The 14,512-nt window shown below is 30.3% G+C and overlaps 2 protein-coding genes across 3 annotated transcripts in view; one reads left to right on the top strand and one right to left on the bottom strand.

Annotated features, from left to right (window-relative positions):
* The window catches only part of LOC117163272 (uncharacterized), a 15,858-nt gene extending 1,842 nt beyond the window's left edge, over positions 1 to 14,016 (top strand). The window contains exons 2-21 of one of the 2 annotated variants that reach the window (XM_033345418.2): positions 4,338 to 4,486; positions 4,568 to 4,625; positions 4,747 to 4,817; positions 5,453 to 5,629; positions 5,812 to 5,910; positions 7,267 to 7,365; positions 7,655 to 7,753; positions 7,915 to 8,013; positions 8,084 to 8,176; positions 8,362 to 8,460; positions 8,563 to 8,661; positions 8,788 to 8,886; positions 8,992 to 9,090; positions 9,208 to 9,306; positions 9,414 to 9,515; positions 9,979 to 10,077; positions 10,170 to 10,268; positions 10,347 to 10,451; positions 10,640 to 10,899; positions 11,286 to 14,016. In XM_033345418.2, the coding sequence (XP_033201309.1) occupies positions 4,378 to 4,486; positions 4,568 to 4,625; positions 4,747 to 4,817; positions 5,453 to 5,629; positions 5,812 to 5,910; positions 7,267 to 7,365; positions 7,655 to 7,753; positions 7,915 to 8,013; positions 8,084 to 8,176; positions 8,362 to 8,460; positions 8,563 to 8,661; positions 8,788 to 8,886; positions 8,992 to 9,090; positions 9,208 to 9,306; positions 9,414 to 9,515; positions 9,979 to 10,077; positions 10,170 to 10,268; positions 10,347 to 10,451; positions 10,640 to 10,899; positions 11,286 to 11,369 (2,148 nt within the window). In that variant the 5' untranslated portion in view covers positions 4,338 to 4,377 and the 3' untranslated portion in view covers positions 11,370 to 14,016. The remainder of the gene's footprint in view (positions 1 to 4,337; positions 4,487 to 4,567; positions 4,626 to 4,746; positions 4,818 to 5,452; positions 5,630 to 5,811; positions 5,911 to 7,266; positions 7,366 to 7,654; positions 7,754 to 7,914; positions 8,014 to 8,083; positions 8,177 to 8,361; positions 8,461 to 8,562; positions 8,662 to 8,787; positions 8,887 to 8,991; positions 9,091 to 9,207; positions 9,307 to 9,413; positions 9,516 to 9,978; positions 10,078 to 10,169; positions 10,269 to 10,346; positions 10,452 to 10,639; positions 10,900 to 11,285) is intronic. The other variant, XM_033345419.2, reaches the window with a different exon arrangement.
* Positions 11,845 to 14,512, bottom strand: LOC117163275 (N-acetylglucosamine-6-phosphate deacetylase). Its single transcript, XM_033345421.2, has 7 exons — positions 14,302 to 14,512; positions 13,809 to 14,083; positions 13,491 to 13,620; positions 13,341 to 13,429; positions 13,116 to 13,260; positions 12,846 to 13,022; positions 11,845 to 12,622 (listed from the first exon to the last, which is right to left on the bottom strand). The coding sequence occupies exons 1-7, from the start codon at positions 14,510 to 14,512 to the stop codon at positions 12,423 to 12,425; spliced, it is 1,227 nt and encodes a 408-aa protein (XP_033201312.1). The 3' UTR covers positions 11,845 to 12,422.

Here is a 14,512-nt window from a genome sequence, read left to right as displayed (position 1 = left end):
CGATGGTGTCAGTCATGAATAATGATTCGACTTGATTTCAATCTGGTTTTCACAATCATTACACGAATAGTTCTGTTAAATGTTTCGTTTTCTATTTTGTTCGATCTCTGCTCGGGCCCCCAATTATAGAGAGTAGAAAAATCTTACACTTTCTCTCTGGTGTTTGATCTCTTTCCCTCTCTAAGTTATTTATTATAAAACAGGAAACAATGGTTAATTAATGAACTCAATGCGGTGATATGCTATAACCAATACAACTTAAATGGGTGATTCACAATTCAATTTCCAATTTACAATTAACAACTCGTCTTACAACACTTCTCGACTCTGCACTGTCAACACTGTTCTCTTCGATTCTTGTTACAACTTTCATCTCTTCGACTTTCGTTACAACTCGTTGTACAACTCTCCTTGCAACTGATTAAGTCTCCTTGCAACTGTCTCTAACGTTTTAATATACACACAGATGTGGATGACCCATGGTCAAGTACACTTTTCTCAATTACCCCGTGTCGTAAAGGACCACGGGTGTATGGCCCATCCGTTAGCACTTATATTGCTTTTTACTTGGGGTATACTATACTACTAATAAATAAATTCATTCTTAAACAATAAAATTTTAATCTACTACAAATCAACTTTGAAAATTGTATAACTTTGTCGAACACAATAATATCGTTTAATTTTAATAGGTAATTGGGAGAAAATACAGAATAGAAAGATTCGCCGGTGTGTCGTCAAGGATATTTCGAGTTCAATTATATTAATACTGTAGGACTGCGTGAGACATCTTTACTGATGAGCAACTCTGACAATGAGTAATCCAAGCTGTAAACAAATATTATGTCACCGTGGTGTAATAATGAATTCGCCGCCGGTGACATTATAGAAGAACATAAATGGTGATTTATCTCGTAGTACTATTATTGCGTTGATAAAATCGGTGAATCATGTGATCGACGAGATCGAATTGTACAAATACATAATTCATGATAAGCTATGAAAGGTAAATTGACGCGGTATTTCATATGTAAACGATCATTGATCGACAAGACAAATAAAAAGGTTATTTCTGGCCTAAAAAATAAGTACTTTCCTCTTGTCCGATTGTCTAAAATAATAGCGAAAAGAATGATCTTAAATTTTAATCTTTATATTACGTAATGGAACTTTACTGTGAAAGCTTATAATTCGACTGCGGATTTGTATCCATTTATAAAAAGCTTAAAGATAAAAAATGTATAAAATGCATATAATACCTATTTAGGTTAAAAAAATATGAATTTGCGTAAACATCTACGGTTTGGCTACAATCACTTAATACCACAATCGTATAATTATTAGTACCAGACAAGTCAAGGCTTTAAGACAAATAATCATCAATTATACCCATACTATGAGTCCTTCGAATTGATTAAAGGTGTGAACAACAGAGTCTTCAAAGAATGTTTGAAACCCCTAATTGCAATATACAATACAGTCCCTGGTCAAAAAATTAGGACCACTCACAATTTTCAACATCCTTCGTATTTTTAGAAAAATTTTGAAGGTTTGAACATAATTTTATTACAGATTATATTAATTATTAATGTACCTCACACATACACATATTAATAATTTATATATATTATGTATAACATCTTATTACTTTTTATTATGGCGAGTTTACATATATTATAGTTTACATGAAGATGATATTCTTATGCGTGACGAGCGGTTGAGGACCGAATACATGTTTATGTTAGGATATCAGTAACAAGTGATAAGTTATTGAGCGAATGCACCATTTGAAGTGTGATACTATTAAAACGGATCAGTCCGTTCAAGAATTAAGACAGACAGTTAAGTAAGAGAAATAAAAAAGAGAATTAAGCCTAAGTTATAAAAAATCGATATGGGAAAACACAAATTATTAATATTTATGTATGTTATATGTATGTGTGTGCTTTAGTAACTAATAAAAATTATTATTAAATTACATTCAAGCCTTTAAATTTTACTAAAAACACTAAAGATGTTGAAAATTGTACTTGGCCCTAATTTTTTGGTCGGGGACTCTAAAAGGTTATCCAAGACAGTGTAGACAAAAATAGTATCATTTGGTTCCTCATCAACTTTGTTCTATCTATTCACTACTTTCTCTGTGTGTTTAAGCGAGACATTTCGAAATGGTTGAGTCCTTTCATGATCCGAACAATGGTGAACGATCTAATGAAACGCGTACATGCCTGTATGTAAATCCTTTGATTTGCATGCGTGTGTGGATGAAAAGATTCGTGGCGTTTCATCGTCCGAATACGGAGATGAAAGTTAGTTGATGATAGAGTTGAGCGTAGCCGGGGAGGAAACTGTGTGACTAAAGAGAAGTAATACTAAGAGCATTAGAATCTTTTCTTAATTTGGTAGATAAAATCTATTTGAATTTTAACCTATTATTCCACTTTCTGTAGTATGCCATATATAGTCAAGTCATAAGCCCACTATGTACGATTGATCGATAGTCACGCGTGTTTGCCATATTGGGCAAATCCGATTAAATGATCGATTCTCGATAATCGTCTTGTATAATTTTCAAGACGTAATTCGGTCACGTGACTTTCAACCTTTTTTCCTTCGTCGCATAAATAACGATTTATTCTCAATCTAGCTCGATTCTCGTGAATGTATTATCAATACTTAACTGATACTTATTACCATATTACATAGATATTTAAGAAAAAAGTGTTTTAATCCTAATTCAATAGTGGTGATATTACAAAGTCGGAGATTTAACATTATGTAACATGTATTTTACTATATACACGTTATATATTTATCGATGATTTGTGAAATTTAATAATGCTAATATAAACATATAGATGGATTCTCTAATGTCCATTTTCTTTGATGATTCTACAAAGAATATGTCTGTCTGTATTAGTATTATTAAATTTCGTAATTTTATTCTAAATTTATTATGCGATGTAACACCCCCATTAACCATAAATATAAATCATAATCTTACTGATGTTATATATATTTTAACAACTACATCCCAAAATCTATTTTACATTCTAGATACGACATATATGCAGTAATAAATCACGTAAGTTTCCATAATCCAGATTAACTGAAAGATCGTACCACTTACAATTATTAGAATATCGTTAGTACATGTGTATGGAGTAACAAAATACTATAAGTAGGTCATGAGTCATCCATTTGACCTGCATTTGTTTGACTTGTTTGAACGCTATACAATTTGTGATATTCATGCTTTATTCAGTTCAATGTCGAATGGTGGGCGATTCTGGATACCTACCATGGACATATTCTTATATGGTTGTTCGTGAGTCGTTTCTTTCGTGGCCCGACTTTCGAGGTCGTGTTGATTGCACGATTCCAAAGGAGGCTCTTTGATTATCTCATGGAAAAAGGCATAACTTTTCGATGTATATTATGCATATATTAATTGCCCTTTCAAAACGAGATACCAATTATTTGTCTATTTCATATTGTGCAGAAATCAACGATTTTGATTACATAAATACTCCAAATATTGTTGTAGAATATTCTATTCTTTAAATGACGTAAATGATAGGAGAAATGGTACGTGGTTTCTTAAGGAAAGATCTTAAAAAAAACCGTAAAAAACTGCGATTTCCAACCGTAGCTCATAGCAACGTTAACTGATCTCTTAAATCGTATTGCTTAAATTTTCATTATAGACCCAGATAAAAAAGTTGTAAAAAGCGACCTCTGCTTTGTTCTTCGCATTCCGACCAATTGCAATTTTTACAAAAATTTGTCTACACATTACCTGGTGAATTAATTCTTCTGATTTCTCAAGAAAGATCAAATCGTTTGGTTCAATTTTATAAAAGTTACTCGATTTTAAAGGGTACGAATATTCATATGACTCAGGATATGTATACGATAAAGTTCTATACTTTGTATTCCAATCTTGTTTCATCAAGCAAAAAAAAAAAAGCATAATATATTATGAAAAAATTTCGCACGGAATTGAGACACAAATTTTTCAAACTTAAAAAATTGTTTAACAATGCGATGGAATTAAAGATGATCCAAAGAACGCAGAACAGTACAATGAAAAACGATCTGAAGAGCGCACGTGAAGAATTAGCTAATCTCTAAAACCATCCTAATTCTAGCCGTGCATTCTTAGAATCTTCTTCCTTCACTCGCAAGCCATATTTTAAGATAAACGTTAGTCACAATTTGATTCACAGCTATCATATATCAGAATTATAATATTTTTCTGTACTATTTGTTTAATTTTCCAAAATCACTTAGATAAGTTTTAGCAGTTAATTCGAGTAATTGTTTCTTATATTTAGAGAAAAATAAAAAGTATATCATCGAAAACAAACATCGAAAATGGGTGGCATGACACAAAGACCGTGGACACCAACAAAGAGGCGAGGTCCTATCGCTGCAGAGTATAGTAGCCCGGGTCCTGCTTGTGTAACATTACCACCATTAATCGGTAATCTTAATTTTTATATTTAAATCTCTCTTTTGTATTAAAATTTATTGAACAAATTTTAAATATGAATCAAATCTGTAGGAAAAACTGTTCCCGACTCGAAACGAGGCAGAGCGCCCGCTTTCTCGTTTGGCAGCAGGTACGTAAGTTCTGTTACAAATTCCGCGGCTTAGTTCCCGAGAAAAAATTGTTTTTTTTTTTTTTTAATTTAAATGAATAATTTTATTAAATTGGTATAATGATTGTGTATTCATCTTTAGACACGCGACGAAGAATGACAGTCCTGGACCGGGTCCTGGTCAATACAACGTTTCCGGGCTTAGTGCCAAAGGTAGATAATATGATCTGCTTATTAATTTTTTACAACTTAACCATTTATTCCGAACTTGCCATTATATATCTTCCACTTATTCAAGTGTAAGTTCATCAATACTTTCGCCGCTATTTGATTTATTAATATAACATATGTATATGTATGTACAATGTACATGATAGCTTTATCGTCTACAAAGAATTAACACGCTATCTATCGTGAACAGAAATTAAAGCTACAAAACTAAACATAAATACTGCTGTGCAAGCACGAAATGAATTCTACAGACAGCGGTATTCCGAGTTCTATGAAGTATCGATCAAACTTCAGAACAGTAATATCCTGCAAGAATGCGACTTTTAATGTGCGTTATTCACGACATTCCGTTGCTTTTCTACCAATAATTCCTTCTTCTTGAGACTCTTAATATTGTACATTTTCTAATAACTTCTATTTAATTGTATGAGAATTGGATGATAAAATCGATTAAAAACATAATCAATATTTTTAAAAAACAAACTTATTTTCAAATTAATTTAATTTTTTACTACTTTCAAATTGAAGCAATCTTTTAAATTTATTATTTTCTAATTAAACCTCGTTCATATTATGTTGATGATAGAACTTGTTAAATTCTGTATTCATTTTTGCAGGAAAAGATGCTGCACAAGCATCATCGTTGCATGGCCGCACGAAATCCACGAAACAGGAAGTGACACCAGCTCCTGGCGATTATAATCCGGAAAAAGCCGGAAAGATTATTCTGGATAGCTCACCGAAGTATTCATTCGGCATCAAAACGCAAACCGAGAAGATTAGTTGTACACCTGGTGAGTATTATAGATATACGTTAATATTTACATATACGTATATATGTAAATAATATTTTACATGTACGTATCCAAAATCCTTTGTTATCCTCCATAAATCATTATTTATAATCTTGTTTATGTAATACTTTTTGAATATCTTCATTAAAACATATTTATGATAAATGTCGACTTAATCACAGCACCAAATGATTACTGCACCGAAAAGGTGAATCTCGACAAAACCCCCGAATATAGTTTTGGGTTGAAACCTGTACTGGACAAATCAAGCGATATACCTGGTAATTAATTAAATCAAAACAATAAATCTCGCATCTGTACGACTCTATATCTTTACAAATATTAATTAAATAATAACTAATACAGTTATCTATTTTTCATATCTTGAGAAAAATGAGACTCACTTTAAATTATCTCATAAATGTAACAAATAGATGTACAGGACATTGTAACATTGCAGGAAACAATAAGGGATGATGAAAAGAATATCTTTTTTGTCTAATAAGCATATGTCTAAGTCGCGTTTCATTTCTTAGTAATTAAATCTAAAAGATTGGAATGTTAAACACCTGTTAACGAGTAACCCGCTATACATCAATCCGTACTATCGACATTGTTATCTGGAAAGATGCTCGTCGAAAGCTTTAATTAATTGGCAGTAAAGATTTTCATTTCTAGAGAGCGAGATTAGATATAAGTGCGTGTAGATTAAATTAAGCAAAACAGATTCCTCTCATCATTTACTATTATCTCTCGCTTGATTAACCAACATTGTTTAAACAGTCTGTACATCTCTTTCCCTACAGTTTAATAAGATTAAATTGGTTTTAAGGTAATTAAATCGATTTAAATGTGTATTTTCTAAATATATTTTACTAATAATTCTGCAACCTAGAATACTACAATAATTCAAACGGTATTAGAATAAAAAGAAATTTACAATAAATTAACAAAAAGTACGTTTGTCATGAGAGGAAAATGATTCCTTAGGAAGAATCGATGTCATGCTGAATAATCTCCATTGGTTATAGCGATTCGATCGCCTAGAAGTATTCTGAAGAATTCTGCGAAAGTACAGATATAAACTCGAAGAATAAACATTGTTCGATGTTTAGGTATTATATTTCTTGAATCTTTCCTTTAAATGACGACAATATTCTATCCAGCTTCTTATCTTACTTTTGCGATTGTAGCTTGGTGATCTTGGATTAATACACACTGCATCTCTGCTATTCGAACTTTTCTATCTTCTAAATTATTGTTGTAGTTTTTGCAAGTATGTAGAATGATGCAAATCAAAATGATTGGCTTGCAACGTATTTAATAATTGAACTGCATGTGTAGTAACTTGCACTTATGATATTTATTTGATATTGTATTACAAAATTAAAAGAAGAAATCTTTAAACGTAAATTATGTAGGAACTGCATTCTTTTGTAGATATTAATAAGTATCCTTTAAATTTTATTTTTATGAAATAGATTTTTCTTCTTTCACTGTAATCGTTTTGTCATATATTATTTTCTATTACTTTCGTTATTATTTGTTTCGCTAAAAAGAAAAATGCATAATTGAATTAAAATATATTGATTTTATTTATGATGAAATGAATAATTATTTGTATATTATGATATCAGCACCTGGTACATACTGTCCGGAAAAGGTAAGATTGAACAATACACCGCAGTTCAGTTTTGGACTCAGGCCTTCCCTCGAAAAACCGAGCGATACCCCAGGTAATTAAGGCAAACTTAATACGCTTGTTTAAAATTTTGTTGACCGAATTTAATTAAACCTGTAGAAGCATTCCTTTTCAAACATATTTTCTACTAATTGTTGTTAAATAACATATTGGAACCTAATGAATTTTATTGCAAATTCGTGACTTGTTGTACATTTGTTCGGTCGACAAAGTAATAATCACGAATTTATTATCACAGCCGTGTAACTTTGTCTGTGATAATATGTAATGTACATTATTTACGAATTGTAGTATCACCAGCGCATGTCAATTTATTTTTATAGCACCTGGCACGTATAGCCCTGAAAAAACCAATTTGGATAAGGGTCCTCAATACAGCCTCACTGGGAAAGGACGAGTAGAAAAACCTGACAACACCCCTGGTATGCGAATTTTTACATACTATTGAAATGTAATATTTTGATAACAAAATATTAATTTTGATTTGAAATAATGTATAACTAATGTTTAAAAAAGTTTCGTTAATGTCTGCATACAATGAAAGGTATTTATTTATAATTAAATTTAAAAAAATGATTCTTAGCGCCAGGTACATATTGTCCAGAAAAAGTAAAATTGGATACAACACCGCAATTTACTTTTGGTCTGAGGACACCTCTCGAAAAAATAAGCGACACTCCAGGTAATTGCATGAAGAATATAATTGTAGATTTTTATTGCAATTGTTACATCACATGCATCTTTTTTTACAGCCCCTGGTACTTACAATCCTGAAAAAGTTAATAAGAGTCCCCAGTATAGTTTAAGCGGAAGACATTTTTATGATAAAATAGACAATAATCCAGGTCTGTAGATACAAGCTTGGAATTTGAAAAATATATTTCGTATATTAATCTGACTTTTGAACGAAAATTAATTTTAATAAATTAAACATTGTGTTGGAAGAAACAAATAGTAACTTTTATAAAAAAATTAGTTTTATATGTAGATTTTTAAGTTTTAAACATAAATAAAGAAAATCAATTTTTAGCACCAGGAACTTATGCACCTGAAAAAGTAAATCTTGATAAGGCACCACAGTATAGTTTTGGAATAAGAACACCTCTTGATAAACCAAACACTAATCCAGGTATAGTTATTATAGCCACTCTACTACTATTTTTGTCATTAATTTTTTTTGTTAGTTTACAAAAGGATTACTTTACTGCTTCTGTGTATTATTCCCCTACAGCACCTGGAGATTATTGTCCAGAAAAGGTGAACTTGAGTAAAGGTCCAGAATATAGCTTAAGTGGTAAAGGATCTTCTGAGAAACCAATTGATAACCCTGGTCAGTACAATCAGTTTTCTCTTTATTTTGTATTTACTTAGTTTGCTATTTTGTTACTTAATTACATAATAATTTTTAATTAACATTTAATTCTTAGTGAATATTTAATATTTTCTTCTATCATAGCACCAGGTACGTACAGTCCTGAAAAAGTAAATTTAAGCAAAGGTCCACAATATAGTTTGTATGGAAAAGGAATTTCAGAAAAACCAAACGATAATCCAGGTGAATTTTTTATCTTTTTTTTTAGATTTTCTTGATAGTTTGATTTGTTATTTAATATATTATTCTTTTAGATTAATGTCTTCTTGTATTTAATTTTTTCAATAGCACCAGGCACTTATAGTCCTGAGAAAGTAAATTTGGACAAAGGTCCTCAATTCAGTTTATCTGGTAAAGGTTTACCAGAGAAGCCTAATGATAATCCAGGTGATTAAAATAAAAAATTCAATCTTCCCATTTCCTTTACATAACAAGATATTAGCAATGAATTAATCCTACAACAATTGTAGTAAAGAGACTTAGATATTCTACTTATTATCACAGCACCTGGAACATACAGCCCTGAGAAGGTAAATTTAGATAAAGGGCCGCAATATAGCTTATCAGGAAAAGGTACACTGGAAAAATTCAATGACAACCCAGGTGAATTTTATTTAATGCAAATTGCAGCAGCTTCTTATTTTGGAAAAGTTGGTTTAGATTTTAACATTCTGCAGAAACAATTACTAATGATTTGATTGCTTTGGTAGGCCCTGCTGATTACTATCCAGAGAAAGTACTAAATTTGGAACATAAACCTTATTTCAGTTTTGGTAATAGAAAGCCCTTGGAAAAGCCTAGGGATACACCAGGTAACGGTGTTGACTAACAAATTATTACTAAACTACCGCAAGGCTGGATTCTAAAACAGTTCTAAAACAATTAAAAACATTTCATGCTTCTGATATATGGTGCAATTTTTAATTCAAAGCATGTTAAAGCTTCAGCTCTTATATTTTTTTCTTAACTTCTTTTTCGCTTACAGCTTTATAACTGCTGTATAACTTTATTTTAATATTTCGTTTTTAAAATTACAAAGTGTTTATGAATTTCACCTAGCATTAAAAGATGAATTTCATATACCATTTTAAATTTTGCAAATTGTAAAAAAAATCTTATTGATGATATTTACAGTTACAACATTACTGAAATTGTTTTTTCAATCACATACATGTTATAATACTGTGCTATAATTTATAATAGCTACATAAGGAAATATCATTTTACTACATCTTTTTTACGATTGCATTAGTATTCTTTTCTTCCATTTTGTAGCTCCTGGTACTTATTCTCCAGAAAAAGTCAATTTAGATAAATCGCCACGTTATTCGTTTGGTTTAAAAACATCTTACGAAAAAACTGGTGATATACCTGGTAAGTAATATTCGTAAAAGTAAATAATAGAATTTATAGAACGTTTATGATAATGCATAATAGTCACTTATTTTGATATATTAAAAATTTAGCTCCAGGAAGTTATCATCCTGAAAAGGTAAATTTGAATAAATCACCTCATTATAGTTTTGGAGTTAAGCCTGAAGTACGTGAAACGGATTCTATACCAGGTATGGTAGTCTTTTAAAATTTATTATATTTTGTTCATTTTGTGTATTTGTTCAATAGATTTAATATTTGGTTTAAAGGTCCAGGTGAATACAGTCCAGAAAAAGCTATGCTTTTATTGGAAAAAGCATTGCGATTTACTTTTGGTCTTAGAACAAGTATAAATAGATCAGATGATATTCCAGGTAAATTTACAGAATTTGTTTCTTTGTTTCCGCTAGTTTATCTTTTCTTTGCGTAGTTATACAAATAATGTCTATTATTCAAAATGCTATATTTTTTTGTATATACAGTGATTATTACTTTCTAAGGAAAATATATGTTTTTACAATCTAACATCAGTGAAGTCGCCGCTATTTTTATTCTGTTTCAGCTCCGAACGTTTATAATATTCCTTCTGCTCTTGGTGGAACAAAGGAAGGAAACAAAAAAGCAGCACCGGCTTACTCTATCTCTGGTAGACAGAAAGTTTCTACAGATGATCGTGTTTTAGTTCCTGGACCTGGAACATACGAAGCTGTTAAACCAGATGCAATCAGAGTGAAAAGTCCTGCTTATAGCATAAGTGCCCGCTATCAGCTGCCCGATGATCATTCCCAGATTCCAGGACCTGGAGCTCATTGCCCAGAAAAAGTACTTCTAATTTCTTCCTACTTATTCAAAAACTAAAAAACTCAAAAGTTTCAGAGCTTGTTCAATAGACATCACTTAATAAACTGTATAATTATTTTTGAGGGTATACATCCAGAAATCGCATCTATCTGACGTTCGAGTTGGATGGATCTCAATAGTATATATATCCCAACATAATATCAGTATTCGTGAAAGTTCAGAATAAACTATGTTGAAACTAATTATTTATGTTTATATTTAAAGAATATCAGTATTCTGACAAAAAATACTTTTAAGATCCTAACTCGATTTCAGAAAAAGTGCACGACTGGACCAGATATTAGTTTTCTTATGATTATTAACTTTTTAAGGAATACTCCTATAGCGGTAAAAACTAACTTTTACAGGTAATTCTTGACATTCCTCCAGCACATTCATTTGGTATTAGACATTCACCATATATATGCAACCTGAAGGACGTCGTTTATTAACATAAGAACCTTACGCGACTTGGCTTTCATCGTCGTTGAAAGAACAGACCACATACAATTGATGCAACAATAACAATATTTTATTGTGAAACAGTAACTTTTCATGCGAACAACTGATTTCTGAATGCTTTGCTAAAATGACTACAAAATATTGTTTAATATGTAATTAAAATATTGGTGTAACTAACTGTTCAAATGTAAGAAGAAAAATATATTTCTATATAAAAAAAAACACACATTTAACAATTTTATGTATATTACAAATTGTGATAATGACGATATTAATTAGATGACATCTTTCACATAATACTGATATCAAATGAAATAGTAACCTAGCCTTTCTATTTTTTCATGTATACTATATTTATTTCAAAAATTTGACGAAATAAATATTCTACACATTAAACCTACTTTATATGTACAATTCAGCCCTAAAAGACGATCAAGGATATTTTGTAATAAATGGTATAATGCATGAATTAAAAATAACAATTTATTTGTATATATTTTAAAACTGTTTGTTATCTAAATATTTTATAACGAGTAACATTTTTTGTCGAAATAGATATACATCCTATTTGTACCTAACTATAAAAAATAACTGACCTTTTTGTTGTTAATTTAAAGACAAAAATTATATAATTGTTTTTGACTTTGTATTATTAAAGGCATATTCCCTCAAATACAATAAAGGTAAAAATTAATCTTTGTTTTATATGTATCAAAATATAAGTACATTCGTAAAAAATATTTTTATATAAAATGCGTATATAATTATATATCTTACAATATGAATAGATAGACGAATAAAATTATGGCTAGAACGATATTCACAGCCGTCGCGCATTATACACGAAAAGTGTAATATTTAAGGCATGTAGTACATGCTCATATAATTAATACAAGTGGGTAAATGACCACATTTTTCTCTGATTGTTTTGTGAAATCAATTCCGCCAGTTTCTCTAATAAAAGTGACCAATCGTTGAGTAATATTGACATAGGCACAGGAACATGAGCATTAAGCAATTATTTGGATAATATGTTCTGTGCTTTACTGACAATATTCGACATACATGCAATTACAGTGAACACATTCTCCCGCTATCCACGTCGATAACAGTTCTAAATTTTTATTCAACATTACCATATCAGCATCTGCTTCATAGTTTAAGACTCCTTTAGTCTTTTCAATACCTAGGGTTCTTGCCGGATGGAGAGTCGCGGCTTCTAAAGATTCTACTATTGAACAGCCTATAAAAAATAAATAATATTGTATAGTAATTAGATATAAATAGTATACTTAAATATTCTTCCATAAGAATATTGAAACAGTAATCTTTATCAATATACAAGGCTGTTTGCAAGATATTATAGTAAAGAACAAAAGCTAATAAAAAATATTAATAATTCTTAAAAAGATCAAAATTGAATTTAAAAAATCTATATATCATACATGTCATATTGTTTAAATTACCTGTTGCTTCTTTGAAATGACGAACGCATTTCGACATTTCTGCTGTACTTCCACACAGTATATCTGTCTCAGCAATATATGCACGTCCCGAGCGCATTTCGATTTTAAGCTGTCCTAATTGATGTATGCCTTCTTCTAATCCTAGCGCTGACAGTGCATCAGTAACTAAAACAAGACCTAAAACGCAAAATTAAATATTAATTTTAAAAACTTTTTAATTAGTAATTAAGAGGTAAGGATTGTCTTATAAAAAAAGATACACATATATACCTTCAGGGTGGGTTCTATGAGCTATACGCAATGCTGCTGGATGAGTATGAATTCCATCTGCAATTATGCCATAATGGATAATTTTTCCAGAATGAACTTGATCAGATGTTAAGAGACCAACTAATCCTGGATCTCTATGATGAAACTATAAATACAAATTTATCATTTACGCTTGACTGATGATTTATATTTTTTATAAAATAGAAAATCATTTTGTATAATTACTGGTAACATTGCATTAAAAAGATGGGTAATAAAAGATGCTCCATTCTTTACAGCCTCTTCTCCTTCTTTCAAATTTGCTACAGAATGTCCTAAAATATTTAGATTTAGAAGAGATATTAAATTATTAAAATTGGAATAGTTATATCTTACCAAGAGAAACTGTAATATTTCTTTTACACAATTCTGTTATCACAGATTGAGCATTAGGAAGTTCAGGTGCCAATGTTACAAGACAAACATTTTCTAAACTTCCATACATATCACTTAATGACTTGAAACCCTAAAATCCACATATATGAAGAGATAATTAAAAATATTAGATTTATATATGTGTTTGAAGCATGAAAAGTTACATGAATAAAAATAATAGCAATTTATTCACATATGAACATTTACTGATGCATTAAAATTTGTTTGATGTTCATATATACATTAAATGTATGCATTGAAAATATTTTGGAGACTTGCTTTTTCAAATTGTTTTATATGATTCTCTGGATGAGCTCCCTTTTTACTTGGACTAATGAAAGGTCCTTCTAAATGAACTCCTAATACAGTGGCACCATGTTTCCCACCTTTTGTTCTCTTAATGTTTGGTAATATCTTATGATATGTTTCACTAGGTGATGTAACCAAAGTTGGACAAAATGATGTTACACCAAATTCAAGCAATTTTTTAGCTACTTTATTAATTCCTCCTTCTACATCATTAACATTATGTGTAAAATCGATTCCAAAACCACCTAGTAGATAAGATAATAGTTACGAATTGTAATTGTACATACAATTAGATTTGTAATATTTTTGTACAAAGTTAATATTTATCGTAAAAGCCTTATTATCTAATAATTTATACCAAAATTTTGTATACTAATATATGTAATATAAAAGAATAATATTTACAACAAATTATACTAAATTATAATGAAATGATTATTGTTATTATACTTGCATTATATACCATTGATTTGAAGATCAATGTATCCAGGAGAAATTAACGCGCCGTTGCAATCGATTCTTATATGTGGTTTGACTTTTTCGTCGTAAAAAATTTTTTCTGGGTCAACGACTTTCCCATCGCGAACCCATAAATCTTCGTTTAAGATTTTCCCCTCGCGTAAAATACAACAATTGTAAAACTGTTTTAAAATTTGTTGATCTTTTCGAGACAT

The sequence above is a fragment of the Bombus vancouverensis genome, chromosome 2 (assembly GCF_051014615.1).
Source record: "Bombus vancouverensis nearcticus chromosome 2, iyBomVanc1_principal, whole genome shotgun sequence".
NCBI classification, from domain to species: domain Eukaryota; kingdom Metazoa; phylum Arthropoda; class Insecta; order Hymenoptera; family Apidae; genus Bombus; species Bombus vancouverensis.
This window is presented reverse-complemented; position numbering and strand designations above follow the sequence as displayed.